At 39.4% G+C, this 22704-nt stretch overlaps 2 protein-coding genes across 2 annotated transcripts in view; both read right to left on the minus strand.

Moving 5' to 3' along the window:
• Positions 1 to 175: 175 nt before the first annotated feature.
• LOC110377847 (NADH dehydrogenase [ubiquinone] 1 alpha subcomplex assembly factor 3) lies at positions 176 to 5336 on the minus strand. The gene is made up of 6 exons (XM_064042738.1): positions 5126 to 5336; positions 4564 to 4666; positions 4086 to 4144; positions 3543 to 3636; positions 3150 to 3286; positions 176 to 2683 (listed from the first exon to the last, which is right to left on the minus strand). The coding sequence occupies exons 1-6, from the start codon at positions 5176 to 5178 to the stop codon at positions 2572 to 2574; spliced, it is 558 nt and encodes a 185-aa protein (XP_063898808.1). The 5' UTR covers positions 5179 to 5336; the 3' UTR covers positions 176 to 2571.
• A 3533-nt stretch (positions 5337 to 8869) lies between these two features.
• The window catches only part of LOC110377844 (multidrug resistance protein homolog 49), a 56701-nt gene continuing 42866 nt past the window's right edge, over positions 8870 to 22704 (minus strand). Inside the window, exons 7-26 of the mRNA XM_064042621.1 lie at positions 22414 to 22609; positions 21860 to 22084; positions 21230 to 21416; positions 20335 to 20477; positions 19738 to 19887; positions 19054 to 19247; positions 18499 to 18608; positions 17835 to 17926; positions 17332 to 17508; positions 16697 to 16879; positions 16235 to 16325; positions 15605 to 15717; positions 15057 to 15186; positions 13794 to 13989; positions 13109 to 13271; positions 12339 to 12530; positions 11632 to 11841; positions 10412 to 10558; positions 9826 to 9934; positions 8870 to 9016 (exon numbers count right to left, since the gene is read on the minus strand). Coding sequence (XP_063898691.1) covers positions 8916 to 9016; positions 9826 to 9934; positions 10412 to 10558; positions 11632 to 11841; positions 12339 to 12530; positions 13109 to 13271; positions 13794 to 13989; positions 15057 to 15186; positions 15605 to 15717; positions 16235 to 16325; positions 16697 to 16879; positions 17332 to 17508; positions 17835 to 17926; positions 18499 to 18608; positions 19054 to 19247; positions 19738 to 19887; positions 20335 to 20477; positions 21230 to 21416; positions 21860 to 22084; positions 22414 to 22609 — 3109 coding nt within the window. The 3' untranslated portion in view covers positions 8870 to 8915. The remainder of the gene's footprint in view (positions 9017 to 9825; positions 9935 to 10411; positions 10559 to 11631; positions 11842 to 12338; positions 12531 to 13108; positions 13272 to 13793; positions 13990 to 15056; positions 15187 to 15604; positions 15718 to 16234; positions 16326 to 16696; positions 16880 to 17331; positions 17509 to 17834; positions 17927 to 18498; positions 18609 to 19053; positions 19248 to 19737; positions 19888 to 20334; positions 20478 to 21229; positions 21417 to 21859; positions 22085 to 22413; positions 22610 to 22704) is intronic.

Genomic DNA, 22704 nt, shown 5'->3' on the forward strand with positions numbered 1-22704 from the left:
GCCATAGGACGTCCACTGCTGAACATAGGCCTCCGCCTTAGATCTCCACAGATACCTGTTGGAGGCGACCTGCATCCAGTCCCCACGTTGTTTTAAGAGAAATAAAACCACGTGTATGCCATAATAAAAAATAATAATTTATTCTTCATAATATAACAACAACTATTGTCTAATATTTACAAAATTGACTAACTTATAACGAGCTTAAGTATCGCCATTGCACAGTGATTCACTCTAAGGCCATAAATCGAAAAATGTCATTGGCTTATCCCCATTAGATCTACTTACTAAGTGATTAACAAGTAAAGAAGCTTTCGAAAACTCTAAATACCAGTGTCATAAGGTCAACTTATTATTCACTTTTGTGCATCGGAAGTTAGCGCATCTCGAGTCTAATTATCGCAACGTGTGAGTCATCAAAACTTAACACTTTGTTTTTGAGTGTCACTATTCCAAATCAAGTGTTTACGTATGGTGATAGTATGGAGGTCCAAGACCAAGGTATGTACTTCTATTATTAACTACTTTTTTATTTTTTTTAATGCGTTTAATATTTTATTTTATTTTTTTATTGAAGGTAGCGTTTTTGTAGATTTGTTTGGTATACTTTGATTTCATTTGGACTTATAACTTTTTGCTGCTCAGTGCTGCACTTGAGGCAAATGTTTTTCGAATAAAGAGGATGTTCTTATAAAACCATATAAGTTTCATCTGCATCTTTCTGCCCCTTCTTGGGTTAAAGGAGTGTCAAAGTATGCATGTCCATAGTAAAGAAAAAACTTTATATTTTAAGTTCTGCTTTCATGTTGTTTTGAGGTAAAGTTTTCAAATGTTCTGTTTCGAAGACGACTATTTTTGACATCTGGCACTCTAAAGAGGGTAGTCCAAATGAAAAATGCAACATGTCCTGAATACTTTGACAGAAACATCGTGCCTTTCAGATGACATCGAAAATATCAAACTAGAGACTTTAACTAATAAAATTATGAATGTATGTAAACGAATTTCTCATTATTGGGCAAAATCAAATCGTAGGAGATCTAAGTTTATAGATAAATATTCAGATTGGCTGAATGCAGTTGAAAATATTGATGTAGAGCGAATTGAGTTACATGTATCTCAGAATGCTGACAAAGTTGAACCATCAACTTCTTCATTCCGATCCCTTCCTAACAGATTTACGAAAGTTACCTGTCAAAAACAAAACATGTACTATCAAAATATGTTCTAGATTTGTTATCTGTTTGTAGTAAATACTTTTGAGCTTGAATGTATTCTGGTATATTTTGTGTTTTGTGTGTATTTGCAAAAAAAGGTTGTTCATGTATTTTTGTTGTTTTATTTTATTTCTTTATGGTTGTTTTTAATATAAATAACCATTATTTATATAGATTTTTCATTAAAAGTCGCAGTATGACATGTTCTAGGTTTATCGTCTAAAACAAAATTACTGCGAGACATTTTTACACCTAAATAGTAATGATATTTTTTTTAAATAAATGTGGTTATGTTATAATTTTAATAATTTACACTTATCTTAACATATTTCAACGTGTAAAATAAATTAATTAAAAGTATTTGTGAGTTTCGTATTTATGGCCGCCTTTGTATGGAGCGTGAATCACTGTGCATTGTGGGCGCAAATCACGGAGGAAGGAATGAACGGAGATGCCATAAGGCAGGTAGGTCAGGGGCCTTCTTGTAGGTCAAATAACCAAAACGATCATTCACTATAAAGCTGTGTCTACGCTAGACGAACCGACCACGAGCGGAGCACGAGCCGAACACAAAATTGATCTAGTGTGGACCAACTTACAAGCCTCTAACGAGCGCGCTGTGAGCATTTCGTTCGTGCTCGGCTGCGTTCCGCCTGTTGTCGGTTTTGCCCTTGTAAAAATTACGACGCCCTTTATAAAAAGGGCTTGGTTGGCTGCAACAGCAGCGGCTACTGCAATATTATTAATATCGTCCATATTCACCAAGATCCGCGAACTGACTGCGGAAAACTACGTTCGAGAACAGTGATCGTTGTAGGTTCGTTGTACGTGCACACTTGACGCCGCGAACGACGCCTCCGCTTGTGCTTCGCTCGTGCTCGGTTCGTCTAGCGTAGACCCGCCTTTAACCTACCGACGCGTTCGAAATCCTTGAGATCGTCAAAGATAGCTTTGGTTTTTAAAAAGTGGTAGTTTCCAAAGAGGGTGGAGCTAGTAACGTTCCTCGTCCCCCTAACACCCGCATGTTGTCGCGCTATTTTCACAGTAAGAGTTGGCTCGGACCGAGTGCACTCGGATGTTACTCGTATCATGTAAACACGTAATCCGAGCGCACTCGGATGCCAACGTCTAATCCGAGTAGACTCGGACTCCGCTCTATTTTTCGAGCTCACTCGGATCATTTGAATGTACTCTGTGGACATCTTGATGTTTCAAGAAGACAAATGACCATAATCGATCCGAGCCCACTCTTACTGTGATAACCCGGATTAAGAGATTTTGCGTTATGACATCTCTGCTATACATTTCGTTCTCTGTGGTGCAAGATGGTGGGCTCAAGTAGTGTTTAGTCCGGTTACAGGAGCGGCTTGTTAAAAACATCGTGGTAGTGTAGTTTGGTGTGTAGCATATCGTCTTCGGAGATGCGAGCTATGTTCGTAGGTGGTATCAGGGCTGCTGCCACCGACCTGTATAATGAAACATATTTTTTTAAATATCTATACTAATATTATACCTAAAGAGGAAAGATTTGATTCATTGTTTGTTAGAAATTAATAAGCTCAGAAATTCTTGACCGATATGACAAAATTATTTCACTGTTGGAAAGCTATACTCTTCCCGAGTAACATAGGCTATAATTTATCCCGGTGCGGGCAGTAGAGCCCACGGGACACGGGTGAAACTGCGTGAAAACATATTGTATTTGTACTTGATTACCTGGTAAAGTAAAATATCGGTCCTGCATCTGATCTCTCTCCGGTGGTGTCGGATTGTCGTTCCATCGCGCTATGAGAGTGAAGGAATAGTGAGTGCACCGCAGTCCAAGCATATGCTCGTGCACTATACTACTATGTCCTGCGCAGCTGACTGATCTCCTTATATGAGAACTGTGGCCGAAAGGAGGCGTCGTACTATTGAAATTTTTTGACTGACCTGCCCTCTGAATTGAGGAAGTTGAAGGTAGAACAAGCATGCTCTGTGGGCAGTACCTCAGCGTTGAGCCCCAGTGATCGCGCCAGCCGCAGCACAGCGTCTTGCAGAGGCCTCTCGTTTGTATCTAAACCTACCACCTGGTCAAAGTCAAACATAGATAAAATAAAAAAATCAAAATCTATAAAACATCGTTGAAAGGTTCTTCTAACCTACAGACAGACATGAGTTACTGGGTAGTATGTTCCACCACTTCTTCTCAGCAATAACAAATAAGAAGTGGTGAAGGGCGGGCGTTTTGGGGGCTTTTGTAATTTCTGACATTCAAGTGCTGTTTTGCAGCGGAGTTTGAATAAACGATTTTTTATTGAAATGTTTGGCAGAAAATATACTAACTAGTAAATCGATGCGAGGCTCCAACAATTTGAAGAGCTTGAGAGACTGCTCCGTCACCTCCTCCGCTGCCGACACCTGCCACGACATGACCGTCCTGTCACACATTAACATTCATTAATACAATCATTTGAGCCTGTAATAATGGGGTCAAAGCCCAATTGTTGGCTATGGAGGCTGTTCTCATATAAGGACATCAGCCAGCTGCGCAGGACATATTATAGTACAGGCACATTAGCTTGGACTGCGGTGCACTCACTATTCCTTCACTCTCATAGCGCGATGGGACGACAATCCAACACCACCATACCACAGACCACTCATTATTTTAAAAGCATATACAAGAATGAGAGAATTATATAACTTTCAAAACAGATTTTCAAAAGAAAGTTGTTGTTATTACAAGCACCTTGGTAAAAATTACAAAAGCATAAATATGTTTAAATTATTCAATGTTATTTATCTAAACTGATGTGGGTTCCTTTTTTATACTGTTTGAATTGCTACAATAGCATAAACTGCATAAAAAAAGAAAGTTATACTAACCTGGGAAATATAGCCATAGGACCCAGCACTGTAAGTCCGTTATTCAGCTTGAAGCCATACTGAAACATACATGTTTATCTACATAATTTAATAACAGACAAATCTGCTGATACTGTTCACAATAAAACAGTGATAATGCAATATATAGAGAAAATATATTAGTGTTAGACAAATTTTATTTTTATTGACAAGGAAAAGGCTGTTTATCTTGGTGTGTGGTGTTCCCATGGGAGGTGAATGAACAGATATTGTAGTGTAATTGTGCAAATTATTTGGTATTTGTAGCATGTAGCCAGCCACAAGCTATCCTTTGCATTGTGGACATATACAGACAAAGGCAGTCTATGTAAAACACTTTTACTCACCTGCATCCGATTATACAACATAGTTTGAAAAGCCTAGCCAGATGATAGTGACAGAATATACTGTGTGTCTTACAGTAAGCCTGTATCAATATAGCAATAGCCAGTGTGCTCACCGTGGCATAGGAGTCGATCATAAGTCCAGCATCATACTCCTGGTTGATGACACGCACCGTTGTCTTGCCTTCACCTTCATATGCTGCCTTCCCACGCACCACACTGGTATTGATATCAAATATTACATATTAGACATACATATTATAACACAAGAGTATAGAAAATGTCAAGGAGCAGCTCGGAATCTGGAAGTTTGTGATTGATACCCCATTACTGTTGGTTGCCTGACCTACCTCTGGTTGAGCTGGATTTCTGTGGCATCAGACTATGAGAGTGAGAGAATAGAGAGTGTACCTATGTCTGCGCAAATGCTTGTGTATTAGAATATGTCCTGGCAGTTGGATGATCTTATAATAATATAACACAGCCATTAAATAATATGGAACTGTCGGACTGATCTGATGATGGAGCCGGAAGATATGAACTAGAACTCCATGATGGAACATCATATCATAGCCGTGTTTGGACAACAAGTCTTGTAACAATGTTAAGTGCGTGTTTTTCTAGTGTTTTCTTTTTAACTAAAGAGTTATGTTAAAATACTAGAAATAGAAAACTAACCTCAATGCGGGAGTCGATGTTCGTAACGTCGCCCGTCGAATCACAGACAACATCTTAATACTTCACTAGTTTTTACTTATAACAATGCAATATTCTAACAAATACTAATTATTCTTCCTTCTACGCAATTTGTTTTTATTTCGCTTCGTTTGTTTGGTTATTTTTAATATTTTGACACTCTTTCACTCACTGACAATTAATAATTGACATCTGATTTGAAAATTGAAAACGGTGTTGCCAATTAAATAAGTGTCCCTACAATTTGGTATTTTTTGCTAGAGACATAAGATTCGTTATAGTGATCAAAATTATATTTTTTCCAATCTGAAATGCGGTCTAAAGAATTACTATTTTTAGTCCTATCTTCACGCGTAGATCTTGATTATACACCTGCTCGACACTCCACAAGCCATTCGGAAGACTCTTGTGATGAGTGGTATGATGATGAGAATGCAATTAAAAACACAAATCCAAAACTCCCCCTTGTGTACACTCCCTTATGTGTTCCCCCTTGTGTAGACTCCTTTATGTACTCCCAGTAGGTACTCCCTTATGTACTTCCTTATGTACTCCCTTATATACTTCCTTATGTACTCCCTTATGTACTACCTTATGTGCTTCCTTATGTACTTCCTTATATACTTCTTTATGTACTTCCTTATATTCTCCCTTAAGTACTCACTTCTCCCTTGTGTACTCATTTATGTACTCCCGTATGTTATCCTTTATGTACCACCCCTTGTTTAACGTGCCATCCGAAACACAGTCATTGGTGTCTAAGATATACTTAGGAAGTGCAATATAAACTTAAAAAAGTTGCATTGGTACTTGCCTGACCTGCCAGTCCCTCTATAATACGCTTTATGTTCTTTTTTACTCTCTATTTTAAAATGTGCTCAGAAAAACTGTAAACTTAAGATTGATAGTTTTATTTGCCTCCTCAGTATTTTTTTTGTTACAATAATATTCTGCTTACAATAACACTATTTTCTAGTTAAACTATAATACTCGTAACATACAGTCTAATGTATGATTGTACATAGAATAATTATAAATAAAAACTTATTACAAAAAAATCTTCTTCTAATTTTAACAAGGAAACTGCATCAAAATCGGTTTATAATACCAACTTAGATATTAGCGCACAAACAAACATACAGATCAAAAGGAGAACCACCATTTTTTTAAGTCGGTTAAAAATATTAAAAATCTAACAAAAATGTTTGTCGCTTACAACATTTTTGTATAAATATATTGACGAAGTGTCGCTTATTTGTAAAATTATAAAAGTAAATAATAAATAGCTTATAATATCATGTAATAAGGCATACATTGTACTTAGGTAATATATCTAGCGCTCTACTGAACACAATACAAATTCATGATATGTACTTATTTTAATTTATTAGGTAAATTACAAATACACATACAATATCTTATTTGAGAATATATCTGTCACCGGAAAATAACAAGATCCGTAAGTTTATCAATTTACTAGGAAGTGTGAAATGTGGACGTAAAATACAATTTATCTCCCGTTTAGAATCTTACGAAAGTTTATTAACTTCCTAGTAAATTGATAAACTTACCGATCTTGTTATTTTAAGGTGACATCTCCACTTCATTTCATGTTCAAACATTGATTCAAAATAATTACTGTTTGTAGATATTCGGTAATAAAAAATGAGTTCTGTATACTTCAATAAGTAGGTAGGTATTTAAATATTTAATAACCCTTTTCACTTATGTACGTTACATCATCATCATCCTCCGAGCCTTTTTCCCAACTATGTAGGGGTCGGCTTCCAGTCTAACCGGATGCAGCTGAGTACCAGTGTGCCACAAGGAGCGACTGCCTATCTGACCTCCTCAACCCAGTTACCCAGGCAACCCAATACCCCTTGGTTAGACTGGTGTCAGATTTACTGGCTTCTGACTACCCGTAACGACTGCCAAGGATGTTCAATGACAGCCGGGACCTACAGTTTAACGTGCCTTGCATTGGTGCTAATTTCGGAGTGAACAAATAATTTTTACTTTATTGGTCGCGAGGGTAAGTACTTTGTAACTTATTCTAACTTAAATAAGTATTCACAGCTGTCATTATACCTACTAGGTACATATTATACTTATATCACAATAAAAAATATCATTAACTTATAGTTATAACTTACTATAGTCTGTTTTTTAATCTCGTAGACTAAACTGACATTACGAGTGTGGTCAGTTTATTGCAAATTCTTAAACAGTGATGTGGCACGACCGAAACTTAGCGTTAATAAAATCAAGTATCGTTTTTTTACAATAACTCATCTTGAAATAATGGGCTTATTCTTGATGATTACCTACGCATGGCGTTGCGTGGTCAGATATCCCTGGCAGTTTGTAGCACGTCGTGCAGCCGTGTGTACGTACGTGAATTGTAAATATGTATAAAACTTTGAATGAATATTAAATTCGTCTATTATAGATAAAAAGTTTCGATTCAACAAACCGGTATCGTAAGTACAACACTGCACAAAAAAGCTAGCTTATTGCGCAAAAAAAATGCTTGAGAGCTATTTGTGGAGTGAGCCCACTTGAATCTTGTAAACCTTTATTTAAGAAACTAAACTTACTGACTTTGACTGGCATGTATATTCTTGAGGTATCAGTATTTGTAAAAAATATAACGAATTTTTTAAATTCAAAGGGGATCATGTTACTAAATACAGACCAAGAGATCCTACCAAAATATTGATTCCTTTTTGCAGAACAACCCTACATAAAAAGAATGTCTACCACATGTGCATTACAATATTTAATAAATTACCTAAAAGCCTAAGAGAACTCCCCCTTAAATATTTCAAACGGAAGCTAAAGAAATGGCTGATACACAAGTGTTTTTATACGCTAGATGAATTTATGCAATGTAAAATTGATGAATATGATTATTTGTAAAACCAAAGGAAATGTAATAGCTATTGTATATTTATATTAATTAATATTAAGTAGATTTTAAGCAACTATAATTTAATTATAATTTAAATAAAAAAAAAATGTAATTATTAATATTAATATTTTCATAAAAAAAATAAAGTATAAATATTTGCATGCCAAGTTAGGCAGAATGTAGCTAGAACTTTTAACCATTGTAAAACCGGGTACCACCTATGTTTTAAGCAAATAAATGTTTCTTTCTTCCTTTCTTTCTTTCTAGCAACATTATTTGTAAGTTTGACATTTTGCAAGTGTCAATTTAGTCTACGAGATTAAAAAACAGACTATAAACATAAATGAGTAGCGTCGATCGGCTCTCAGCTTTACAAAAATGATTATCTAGCCTTATCTATAAGTTTTTCATCAAAGACTAATTTAAAAATCATCTTCAGTACCTACAAATATACTATTTAAAATTCTACTTAGATCACATAAATTAATTAAATATTTTAAAGTTAAAAAACCACCCATGGTGTCAGTCGAGTAGTTTCCGTAACACATTTCACATAGCTACACGCTACCTTACAAGTAAAGCGTTAGGGTGCATCTACACGGTGCATGTAGCTGGAGCAAGTTGACAAGCGCAAGTTACAAGAGAACGCGGGTGTGTAAACGTGCTCTTCTTTGGCACATGCGCGAGTCGCAGCACACACACGTTTTTAAAATGCGTGAGTGCCTCAACATGCGCAAGCTAATTGCACCATGTAGATGCACCCTTTCGTTACAAGGTTCAAGCTGTAGGTATATAACATTACAAGCTACATGTAACGTTATATGCTGTATTCCCCGATACGTTACGTTACAAGTAACGTTACGTGGGTCGTCCATCACCGGCTTGTTGCTGTAACAGCGTCCAGTAGATGCCGCGTCGCTTCACCAATTCGTCGTGTGACCCGCTCTCAGCTACTACGCCTGTGAACAAAATTGCTTATTAGTTTATGAAGTAGTCGAGACATCGGAAAATATCAGCAGATTACCTACCCCTAACGTATAGCGGTACCGAAAGTTTTGAGCGGTTGACAGCTGTCAGTTTTCAAGGAAAAATAACCATTTTTGTTATGACTGACAGCAACTATCAACTGCACGTATATCATATATACGTCATATCGCTCAGTCTTTAGCGTGCATTTTGTCTGCAGCCGATCATCACTCTTTCTTACTAAAAGGCGTCCTAATATATCGGGTGTGTCGTTCACAATCACATTAAATCATATTGCATATACTTTATGATATTCTATGGCGAATTGTAAAAAAAATAACCTAATCCATTCAGTGGTTTAACCACAGGAGTCATTTTTCGTTTTTATAATTTACAACATCATGTGTAAAGCAGAGATAAAGTTAGGAGTATCGTATGTTTTGATCAGTTGACAGCTGTCAGTTTTCAAGGGAGAATTTCAGTTTTTTGTAATGACTGACTTTTATATGGTGTTCTAATTTTTGCACATTTTTATTCCATTTACTTTGTTTGAAAAAATCATTTTTTTATTTTTACGTATTTTTCTTTTATCTTTGTGTTAATCGACATGTATTAACCAGTATATTAACGCATTTAATTTAATGTGATTATGAACGACACACCCGATATATTTACATAATAATTTGAAAACCTGTTTATCTTCCTATCTATCTGTTTAAAACCGTTTAAAGTGAAGATGTTATGTGCCTAAGTAATGACGGATAAACATGTATCATTTTTTCCTATATCATGTAGACATTACCTTTATCGATGACGCAGATGACGTCAGCGTGCCTGACGGTGGCGAGGCGGTGCGCGATGATGATGGTGGTACGGTCTGCTGCAGCCGCCTGTAGTGCTGCTTGTACTACCTGTAGAACATACATTATGTTAGTGACGGCTGTTTCCAATATGCTATCTGTTAATTTGCTTACTGACGATAGAAGTATGAAATTAGCCCCATACAAATAATCTCTAGTAAGCTAGATAACAGACATACAGGACATATTGACAACGGCCGTAAGTAATAATAAAGTTGTACCCAATATTGTACCTTGCGGAACTCCTGTAGAAGTTTAAACTCTGAGTTGTTATACTTGTGGTTGATTAAAATTGAATGTAGTTGATATATAATCACAGATATAATGTAGGCAGAGAGGAGTATGTATTTGGCAATCACATTGAATACTTTGATAAATTTGGCTGTGCTTCACAGTATCAAAGGCCTTTGATGAATCATAAAAAATTATAAACGGCGACGTTGGGATACTCGGTATCTGATTTGTGGAGATTGAGCCGCATTTGACAGGCTTCTGTATAACGGACAGTGTCCAGCACACTGTACATACCTGTTCGCTGGCGGCGTCCAGCGCGGAGGTGGGCTCGTCCAGCAACAAGATGCGCGGGCGACGCAGTAAGGCGCGAGCGATACCAACTCGCTGCTTCTGTCCTCCTGATAAAGAGCATCCACCGCCGCCTAGTACTGTGTCGTAGCCCTGGAGACACATAAACCATTAAACAAATATAGACGAACTGGTTGTTTTTTTTATATAAATAACCAGTTTTTTATTGTTGTCATGTAAGTGACTGTGTTTTTTGAGAATTAATAATCTTTGAAACTAACCTAATTATCTCGTCTACACTTAAAGGAACAAAGACTCAAGACAGAACAATATTCGAAGCTGAGGAGAATATCGAAGAGTTGGCTTTAGATTAAAAAAAGTGCCAAAAGAAACATGGATGAGAGTTTCAATCAGTACCTATTATCTGACATGCTCTAAAGTTTCACCTATAACGCAAATCATTTTGTTTCTTAACCAGCCGTTTTCCTCCGGTTTCACCCACGTCCCGTGGGAACTACTAAGTGTAAGGAGATAACATACAGCCTATGTTAATCGCAGGTAATTGTGCTTTCTAACGGGGATTTTTTTTAAATCGATCCAGTAACAAACAAAGAAAAATACTTTTTCCTCTTTAATATATTTACAGCCTTACTTATAAAAATCAACAAATCATCTTCTAAGCAATGTTTTAAGTAATTACTACTTAAAGCCTTAAGTAGTGATTAAATTATTTTGACCTATAAACGTTGCTTAAGCATGTCTTAAGTAATGAACAGATAATGACATAAAATCATACTAATTTCTCAACACTACCGGAATGTTGGTAGCTTAAAAAAATATTTGTCATCAAAACGTTGTGTAATGGCAACAATGGCATCCGTAAAATATAGAATTAAAAAGTTGAGCTGTCAATAAACCGGAAATGAAAAATCAGCTGGTAAGAATCCAGCCATTTTGATAATTAGCGGGTTAAACAAGGGTGTGAGGCTACTTAATTTGACAGCTCATTTAAGACATTGCTAAGAAAATGATTTATTTCAGCCACGTTTATAGGTAAGATTTTTTCTTAAACATCTCTTAAGTATAACTTATTATTTTATAAGTAAGGCTGTAAGTATATAGTTAAGTACATAATGACATGTCAACTACCAAATCAGAATCAAAATTTGAGAAAATACTCCACAAGTTCACACTAAAACTAAAAAAATATACACTTCTAAACTCACCATAGGCAATCCAGCCACAAATCCATGCACATTAGCCTGCTTAGCTGCCTCGATCACGTCATCGAGCGAAGCGTTCGCACTCGTGGCTCCATACGCGATGTTCTCTCTGATGGTACGCGAGAAGAGAGCCGTTTCTTGCTGTACCAGGCCTAGTTGAGCGCGGAGGGTCGGGAGGGAGATATCTCGGGTGATGTTTTTGTCGTCCAATATCTGTTGGTAATACAATAAAATAAAGAAATTAAATACATACTTTATTTCGAAAAAAATATCACAATGATTATGTACTTGAATAGTCGTGGTGGCCTAGTGGAGTCTTGGTGGTCTAGTGTGAAAAGAACCAACTTCTCATGTATGATTGTGTGTGTTCGATTCCAGGTCAGGCAAGTACCAATGCCACTTTTCTAAGTTTGTATGCACTTTCTAAGTATACTTTACACACCAATGACTGTGTTTCGGATGGCACGCTAAACTGTAGGTCCCGGCTGTCATTGAGCATCCTTGGCAGTCGTTACGGGTAGTCAGAAGCCAGTAAGTCTGACATCAATCTAACCAAGACGTATTGGGTTGCCCTGGTAACTGGGTTGAAGAGGTCAGATAGGGCAGTCGCTCCTTGTGGCACACTGGTACTCAGCTACATCTTGTTAGACTGGAAGCCGACCCCAACATAGTTGGGAACAGGCTCGGAAGATGACATGATGTATACTCACGATTTCCCCACTATCAGGGTCATAGCTCCTCAGTAACAGCTGCAGCAGTGTAGACTTGCCACATCCAGACCTGCCCACCAGGGCTACTGTCTGCCTCGCAGCTACGCGGAGGGAGAGACCTCGGAGCACGGCGCCTGAACGCGTCGGGTAGCCGAATGTTATGTTTGAGAAGTTCACGTCGCCTGTTGCTGACTGTGGAAAGAGAATAAACAATTGAAAACGTATACAGAGGAAAGGATCAGTCTTGAAGACAATGAAAAGTCAGTAAGGTATATGGTTATTAGTTTAGCAATAAGTTTATTAAAGACATCATGATATTTCCTTGCTTGTTCTCTGTAATTATTGAAGTAACAGGCAAGTACCGTTTCGCTTTATGAAAATTTTCACAAAACAGCAACACTTTCAGCTACAAAAAGTCAGAGGATCCAGTGTCGGATCTGCCGTAGTAGTCACTTAGGCCCAAAACACACTTACGTCTTCTTCTTATGAAATTTATATGTTCCTCTAATAAGCAATCCCTTATGTAATTAACGTGTATAGTTTCCCTTAAGGGGAGTACCCCTTTATACTAACTCTATGTTCTTCTTTATATACTTCCACGTTCATGTACTAACTCATGTACTTATATGAATTAAAGGAATGTAATCTTTGTGCTAATTTTCAGCTATATCGGATCGATGTGTCCTTAAGAACGAGGACTGGATTTGCTTATGAGAGTCTTCCTACTTCAATAAAGTCTCTTCTAACCCTCCATCTTCTAAAATGCTTACCCAATCACCCAAGTCCTGTGCACTGCTCAGAGTAACCACAGCAGGCTTTCTGCTCAAAGCCGTGATGATTCTAGCACCGGAGCGCCGCGCGGCCGCGAAGCTTGGCGCGAATGATAATGCTGCTGCCAGCATCCAGGCTCCGTAGATTAGGGCTTCTGATACTCTGGGGAGTGATATTAGAGGATATTAGGATAGACATTATAATATTTCTTCATTGTCTAGCCTTAACTAGCTTTGAGTCGGTTTCCAGTCTTAAACTGATGTAGCTGAGTACCTCCTCAACCCAGTTACCCGAAACCTCTCTGATCTTTAGCAGTCATTACGGGTAGTCAGAAGCCAGAAAGTCTTACCAATGGGTATCAGCTTATCCCTGTAACTGAGTTGAAGAGTCAGACAGGTAGGCGCTCCTTGTAAAACACTGGAACTCATCTGCATCCAGTTAAGACTGAAAGCCGATCCCAACATTATAATCTCCTTAGCCTTTTCCGAGCTATGTTGGGGTCGGCTTCCAGTCTAACCGTCTGCCTATCTGACCTCCTCAACCCATTTACCCGGGCATCCCAATACCCCTTGATCAGACTGGTGTCAGACTTACTGGCTTCTGACTACCCGTAACGACTGCTAAGGATGTTCAATGACAGCCGGGACCTACAGTTTAAGTTAGTAGAAATCTGGGAATACTCACAGTATAGCATACTGATAGGGCAGATCCTCCCTCGCTATCAGATGTCCAGCATAAGCCAGAGACACGGCGTATCCGAGTGTGGGTGCACACACACATACTCCGTACACAGGCCCACGTACGCGACGCGCAGGCGCAGAGCGAGTGTTCGCTTCGGTTAACGCTGCTGTGTAGCGCGAGAGAATAGTTTGTTCGACTCCTAGAAGAGATAACACAAAATATTGAAAACATCATCATCCTCATCCTCCGAGCCTTTTCCCAATCATGTTGGGGTCGGCTTCCAGTCTAACCGGATTCAGCTGAGTACCAGTGCTTTACAAGAAGCGACTGCCTATCTGACCTCCTCAACCTCAACTCAACCCGATACCCCTTGGTTAGACTGGTGTCAGACTTACTGGCTTCTGACTACCCGTAACGACTGCCAAGGATGTTCAATGACAGCCGGGACCTACAGTTTAACGTGCCATCCGAAACACAGCCAATGGTGTCCAAGATATACTTAGAAAGTACATACAAACTTAGAAAAGTTGCATTGGTACTTGCCTGACCTGGGATCGAACCCGCGCCCTCGTACTTGAGGTTGGTCCTTTACCCACTAGGTTTACACAAAATATTGAAAACATAGATCAGTAATTAAAAAAGATGGAGGAGGTTTACAGATTAAATAAATAGGAATAAATAACCAATGATATGATAAGAAAGAATGTTGAGCAATTATATGGTAAGAAAGAATGGTGCTTGCTAGATGGCGGCAGATAGAAGAGTATGGAAGAAGAAGAAATGCTGCGCCGAATACAAATAAAATGAAGATAGGGTCAGGAGGATGACGATGAAATAAATAACCAATAACTGTTCAAAGGTGAAAGGAAACATCTTGAGGAAACCTGGACCATTAAGTTTGAAATCAGCAACCCTCATTGAGCGCACGTGGTGATTAACGCTAGATCCTTTTTTGTGTGAGAGGGACAATAAAAAGGCTTGATAGTGATGATGATGGAATAAATAAAGTAAATAAACATAATGGAACACCAATTTTTGTGGTATCCTTGCAATCACTAAAATCATGACAGACATGAATGCTCCCAGGGCTGCGGGATTGTTCGACTGCGGCTCTGGTACATAAAAGGCCTACGACGGAACACGACGGTTTTTAGTCAGTAAGAGTCTGACACTCCTTCGCCGCTGCTAACCCAAAGCGGGAGGGGTCATTTGATGATTTCTAACGTCGGTAAAAGAAAAAGGTTCTAACTGTCCTACAGTACGTACCAAGCGCGTGCACAGTGCGCACGTGCAGAACAGCTTCCGTCGCCAGGCGTGCTGCGAGCTCCAGCGCTGTGCGCTCCAGGTGAGATGCTCGTTTATTCACGTAGCCTTCTAGGTAGATGCCGCCCATCACCTGCGGGATACGAGGAGAATAGTGGTGGAGTTCAGACATTCAGAAGAAAATGATATCCTGCCTACTGAAGAATATTAGAAGAAATCAGGAAGAGGTCAGCTAAATACTGTTTTATGTACAAATGTGTTATGTACCCTTAATAAAACATAGAATAGAGAAAGCGCAAACCGAGCGATGAACATGACCAGCACATAATCTCAAGATCATTAAAATTAGATTGATTTACGAACATCATAAAAAAAACGCCCACAACGGCACTATCATGCTCATTACAGCAACATTTTTGTACAAGTACCTACAAATCTACTATCTTGTTTAAGTTAAAATACGAAAATGTTATTAGTCTGTAAGCCTTTTCTAAGAACAATAAAAAAAAACTTCAAGGTTGTTCTACAATAGACAACAGTCAAATACTCACACAGGGCACAGACAGAAGACTGACAAGCGTCATCTTCCAAGAGTAGAACATCGCCAGTCCCACGCCCAGCACCATCGTGCTGGCTCCTTGTAACACTGTACCGAGACGAGTACCTAGAAAGATAAAGGATAAATTAAAATCTAGAAAATTTTAAACGATTGATTTTGAATAAAAGTAAATAAAAGATGGTTGATGGAACAGGCAATCCTTCTCTGTGTAAGAGGAGGCCTGTCTCTAGTAGTGGGTCGATATGAAGGTTTATGATGATGACAAAGTGAAACGAGGGCTGTAGGATTCTCAAAAAATGGAAACTGACCACTGAACATTAATGGTTAAAGAATTCAGATTGACGACTTTACATAACTCATTCATTCTAGATTCATTTGTTGATTTACATTAAAAAAAAAACAATAACGGCCCTAAAATGTTTCCTTGAGGAACTCCTTCATAGAAAGTAAATTTAGAATGTAAAATTAATATGGGTTTCATTTTCAAAGACACTTAGGGATTGTATAATGATAGAGGATATCATATTTGGCCCAATTTAACAATGATTATGACTTCTATCTACTTAGAAGAGGTATGTGAACAGTGTCGAAAGCCTTGCTGAGTATAAATAAGTTTAGTTACCGGTAGCTCCCTGCACGGCAGCGCAGTCGGTGGCGAGTCGGGCACACAGAGCTCCTACCGAGTTCTGTGTCAGGTCGAACCAGCCTTGCTCCTGTAATTACAAACACATTACAGACAATGCCTTGTGGTACTGGTATTAAGGTTGATAATTTTTTATGTACTTTGACTTTCTGTTAGATATTAACTTTCTTTTTCTTTCTGTAAGACTCATATATTATTTCAGCTATTTTGGTGTTATCATTAGCCTAGGGCTTCTTATTAGCCTAGTTTTTATATACATACATCTAATGTAGTTTCTGAAAATCTTCACAAACTATTGTATGCTATTTATATATTACGATACTTTGCCACAAAAAATATTCTAAATATTCTATCAGTAGGACTAATATCAAAATTCCATCCTTTGTAGGCAAATCAACAGATGGAATATGGGTATTGATCGTAAAACCAACTCATCCTTACCTGCATAAGAAAGTTCTGGAACGTAAGCCTCCTGAGCCTGTCAGTGAGCCTGGAGCCAGCGAGGTTGAAGAGCCAGGACTGTAGGAAGGTCACCAGCCCGCAAGCCGCCGCTACCCCGGCGAAGAGCAGCGCGTAGCGTTGCGATTGTGAGAGAATTACTGCCTTGTCTGAGAGGCCGAACATCTGGGGAGGAAAGACGGTATGTTATTAACGGTTCTACAAACCATAGAGACAGAATTTTGTTTGCTGCGAAGGTTGCTCCACCACTTCTTTTTCCCAACAAAAACACGTAAGTAGTGGTGAAGGGCGGGCGTTTTGGGATCTGTCTTTTGTAAATTTTGTAACTTCGAAAAGTGCTGATTTTCAGTCGCCTTTCTGGACCGTTAAGTCCATAGTCAGGAGCCAGAAAGTCTGACAACCAAGACTGGTTGTGTTGTGTTTTCCGGGTGAAAGGGGTTTAGGAGATCAGACGAACAGTCACTCTATGTGACACACTGGTACTCTGCTGCATCAGATGAAACTGGAAGCCAGCCCCAGCGTGGGGAAAAGGCAGTTGCTCCACGTGTCACTGGTACTCAGCTGCATCCTGTAGACGCCAACATTTTTAAGAAAAGGCTAGACAAATAAAGACTCACAGCATATAATTCAGCAAACAACAACGCGAAGGCAGGCATGGCAGCTCCCACCAGCAGCGAAGCCAGGGCTCCACCCGTCAGCAGCCTCCACTCAGGACCGTTGAGCTTCAGCAGTGACCAGCTTGATACCGCTGGTTCCTCTTCTTCTGATTGCTCTAGTTCTTCTTCTACGTGCTCCTGGGAAAGGATGGAAGTTGTATTTGGAGTAAAAACGTGAAAGCGAATAGGAAACATAACAAGATGATTAGATATCTGTCAATTTAGATAGCTGCTCTTTTAATGGATTAAAGTGAAAACTGACCAGACTGACAGTTTGATGATAAAGATATCACAACCAATGGACGATTTTTTTTTAAATAAGCAGAAAGAAGTGGAGGATAACATTAAAAATACATATCAAATCAACATTTGAAATCTTCAGAAACATTTCCTTATCATACTACATATTTTATTAACATGATGAAGAACTTTAAGAATGTAAATATAAAGAGTAAGATACTAACGATATGATTGAGCGCGTCGGCGGCGGCGTGTGGCACATGAGCTGAGGACACCGTGCTCATGCGAATACTGCTGCGAGTGAAACGATATGAATCTGCAACGTAAGAACGTGTAATTGATAAATATTTAGGTACATATTGTTGTACTCACTGGTATGTCACACAGAATATGTAAAGGAAAGATTGATGGATTGTGAAAGTTGATATGGCTAAAAATGTTACTAAGGTGATGACGATAGCTTGAAGATTATGGAAGAAGACATGCTGCGCCGACCACAAATATATTTATAATATTGAACTAAAGGCAGGAGAGCGATAAATACGTGAAGACGATTTAGAAATGAAGATTAATAATGTCTTCCAGGGGGATCGAATCGACAGGGCTGTTCTCTCTTAAGAAGATCAGCCAGCTAGCTTAGCAGGCCGTATTATAAGTATACACGCATTTTGGTTAGACACAGGTGCACTCGCTATTCCTTCATTCTCATACCACGATGGAACGACAATTCGACGAGACGAGAGATCAAGCACAAACCGACATTTGCGTCTCCGCTGTATTGGTGCATTAATCACCAAGTTCCAGACCCCGGGCTGCTTTGTGAAAGTTTATAAAACCCACAAAGGGGTGTCTATGTCTATTTGTTCTACTTTTGCTAAGACAACTCACCCCGTGTAGACTGTCGACTGATACACCTCTTGAAGTGCTGAACATCATCAGCAGCCGTGACGTCATCGTCGTCCAGCTCAGGCTCTGAAGATAACGTGGCTGCTATACTCCTGCAATTTCAACAAGGAATTTTTATTTGGTGATTTGTGTTGACACTCCAAAGTGTGCCTCTATTTTTGATGATCTTTCGGGCTCTCTCGGAACTTGGTCATCGGTGTTATATGTACTACTACTCTTATGTTATGTCCCCTATGTACTCCCACATCGACTTTCCCTATGTAATTCCTTATGTATTTTATGAACCCCATTATTTACTTCGTCATATATGCCTTTATTTACTCCCTTTGCCTTACCTTTTGTACTTCCTTCATTTACTCGTTTATGTAATAATCCTGCGTACTTTGCAATTTCCGATTCCTTCCCGAAAACCAGATTCGGAATTTACATTCATATGAAGGCCGGATGGTTATGCCCCGCAACACTCTTTAGGGCTGTTCTAATAAACACCTACGATCGTAGGCAGAAATCTTGGCGATATTTCAAAGTTTAACTCACTTGTTAGTCAAATCATCCTGCGTCAGCTTCCAATACATGCCCTTCTTCTCCATCAGTTCCCTGTGTGATCCTTGCTCCAGTACCGCGCCTTGCTCCACGCAGACTATGCGAGTCGCGTTCACTATAGTGGACAGTCGGTGTGAGACTACCAGCGTTGTTCTGCCGGCGCTTGCTGAGTCTAGTGCTGCTTGTACCTGTGAGAGAACATTAGTTTATTTAAATTCTATTGCGTTCAGTATAGTGGACATTCGGTGGGAAACTACGAGATTGAACATTTGTTTATTTAAATTCTATTGCGTTCACTATAGTCGACAGTCGGTGAGACACTACACTAATGTTGTCTGGCCGGCACTCGCTGAGTCTATGCTGCTTGCTTCCTAAAAAATAACATCATTTTATCTATATAACGAGTCCAAAATTGAGGGTTTATCTACCTCCTCAAAGAGAGTCAGCAAATCATAGCGGGACCCACTAGGACCAATGCTTGAAAGGCTGTTACATAAAGGGCTTAAGAAGGAACATGATGGGTTTTAGTCAGTAAGAGTCTGACACTCCCTCACGCTGCACCCACAGCGGGAGAGGTTATTAGGTAATTTCCCACTGAAAAGCTTCTTCCTGTCTGTCAATTCTGTCCGCCTGACAGTTGAGTGCCTCCTGACGTCAGCATTGTGTAGGGTCACCTACCTGTCTCTCAGCCGCCGGGTCGAGCGCGGAGGTGGGCTCGTCAAGCAGCAGTATGGCAGGTTTGCGCAACACTGCGCGAGCGATCGCTAGACGCTGTTTCTGTCCGCCTGACAGCTGAGTGCCTCCAGACGTCAGCATTGTGTCGTAACCCTGATGAAAGTAATTAGTTTTTAGGTAAAATACACATTTTAAGACAATTCTGACAAAAATTAGCACAGATCCAGGATACAGGTTGCTGAGTAACGAGTTCATGCTGGGTTGCCCAAGTAACCGGGTTGAGGAGGTCAGATAGCCAGTCACTACATGTGGCACACTAGTAATCAATTGCGTCCAGGGAGACTGTGAGCCGATCCCGACATAGTTAGGAAAAGGCTAGGCAGATGCCTATGTCCTTCCATCACGCTATGAGAGTGAAGGAATAGTGAGTGCACCTGTGTACAAGCAAATATGCGTGCACTATACTATGTCCTGTGCAGCTGGCTGATCTCCTTATATGAGAACTGCCGCCATTATTGTTACCTGCCCCTATTCAAGAATATCAGATACTTCTAAAGTCAATATTCAACCTATAGTTTCCAAAAAACTTTCTTCACTCACATTAGCAAGCTTGGTGATGAACTGGTGAGCATGAGCAGTGGTGGCGGCCGCGATGACGTCATCGTCTGTAACGTCACTCAGGCCGAACGCGATGTTCTCGCGGATGGTGCCCGTGAATAGAACTGGTTCTTGGCCTACTACTCCTGGATAAGGGGAAGACGATAGATTAGTGGTTAGCAAATATTAGAATGTGGAGCAAATGATTCTGTTGTTGAATGAGTTATAAAGAACTAATCATAAAGATAAAACTGACAAAACAACGAAGATATTTAAGTTCTATTTGATGCTGTGACCATTGCGATGCTTTATCCAAGTTAAAGCAAACAGTTGTTGGCTGTCAAGTTAACAGTCTTTCCAGTTACACAATTATGGTTAACTCTATCTCATCCCTTAATTATTTATTATGTAAACATTACGACATCGTTAAATAAAACAAAGGGGTTCTCACACATTTATTCCAATTAACACAGTATTAGTCACTACAATTATTTATCACGAATTTGTGGGAGGTGTGCACTCGGCAACGGTCGGCGAACGAATGACCCGAGTCGTGCGCGCGCGCCGCTTTATATAAGGTCCACCGTTGACAGATCGACGGTTGACACATCGACGGTTGACACATCGACGGTTGACACATCGACGGTGGCGCCGTCATGTATGTAAGTATGTTTGCATGGTTTAACCAGAAGAGAACCCATTGAAGCCATCTCAATGGACCACTTGAATTTTTATGGTATTTCTTAAAGACAACAGGCACCGTGATGAAAATGTTTCAGGCGAGACGGGCCTTAAAATTTCTCAACATCTGACAATAAGATCAGGATCAGTCAGGAGCAGAATCTTCAGTAAAACGTTCATTCAACCATATAAAACTTACAACTTAATACCAACTCACCAATACTAGTCCTAAAATGATGTAAATCAAGCGCTTTCAGCGGGTGTCCGTCCACCGTGACTTGACCACTGTCAGGTTCATACAGTCGCTGCAGCAGCTGCAGTAACGTGGACTTGCCGCAGCCGGAGCCTCCTACTAGGGCTACTGTCTCTCCTGCGTGGACGCGGAGAGAGAGGCCTCGAAGCACCTGTGAGGATGGTTGATGAGATGGAAATGATATCATCTTAAAATGTTTTACCTTTTTTGTTTGGTATTTAATAAATAATTGAGCATTATGCCTTTTCATATTAAAGCATAATGAATATGAGGCGATATGGTAAACTACTATAATTGTAAACTATTCTATTCTATGTATGTAGATAGTTAGTGATTTTTTTACGTTTTCATTCCCTCTGTACATAATTTTCACCGTTTTTCATGGTCCATCTTCTGAAGGCCCTAAATGTTGGAATAAGAATTGGAAATCTACTTAAGATCATTTATCGATCAAATGGGGATCCGATGAATTTTGTCCAATGAATAGTATCCTATTATTTGTAATAGAGCACGAAAACAAATGCAAAACATAAATGCATCTTTTTAGATACTTTCCAAATATGTATTACAAATATAGACAAAAAAAAAACAAACCTTAACATCAGGCCTCGACGGATAATTAAAGTACAGATTCTCAAAGGTAATATCTCCTCTGAAGGTCCTAGGTCTGATGCCCTGACCGGCCATGGCGTCTATAGCAGTCTTCCTCCTCAAGAGCCGGTAGATGGAGCGAGCGGCGCCTCGGGCTGAACTGAACATCTCGAGGTGAGGGTGGCACATGGCTACGTTCTGGGCACACATGAAGGTTAGGAAGAGGATCTGAAAATAAAGGAAAGAATTAAGTTGGTTAACATTCAAGAGGTGGTGGACATCACAAAGTAATCAACAGAACTCTCAGAGATGAAAAATAATACTTAAAAACAAAATTGCGAAAAAACACTATTTGCAAAACTGCGAATTTCAATATCCGATCTCTATCCGTAGTTTTGAGATCAGAGATTTAATTTTGACGTTGGCCTCAAATAAATCATGTTAATCATCACAAGTTAATCTCGCGATACCGACTTTTGAAGCAATGTGAAAAGAACGAAATAAAATTGCATTTCCTTTCTTCCACTATATTCACAGTAACCGGCGACTATACTCACAGTAACCATAATCCCAGGGTGATACTCCTGTTCTTCAACCGGCAGATCCATATCTCTCACGCAGAGCTGAGCACCATACGCGAAGACTATAGCATTGAGGGCATACGTCAGCAGCCAGCCGGCGCCTGCACCAGCGCCTGACCATATGCCACGGAGACGCGCGAAGTGGGCAGCGGAGGAGAGAGAGGATGTGTATCTGTGGATGAAGATGAAATAAAGCATTAAACTAACAGAACTGGTTTATTGACTAAAAATAGGTACAATGAAAATTATTTATATAATCTTGTACTT

The sequence above is a fragment of the Helicoverpa armigera genome, chromosome 29 (assembly GCF_030705265.1).
Source record: "Helicoverpa armigera isolate CAAS_96S chromosome 29, ASM3070526v1, whole genome shotgun sequence".
In the NCBI taxonomy this organism is placed as follows: domain Eukaryota; kingdom Metazoa; phylum Arthropoda; class Insecta; order Lepidoptera; family Noctuidae; genus Helicoverpa; species Helicoverpa armigera.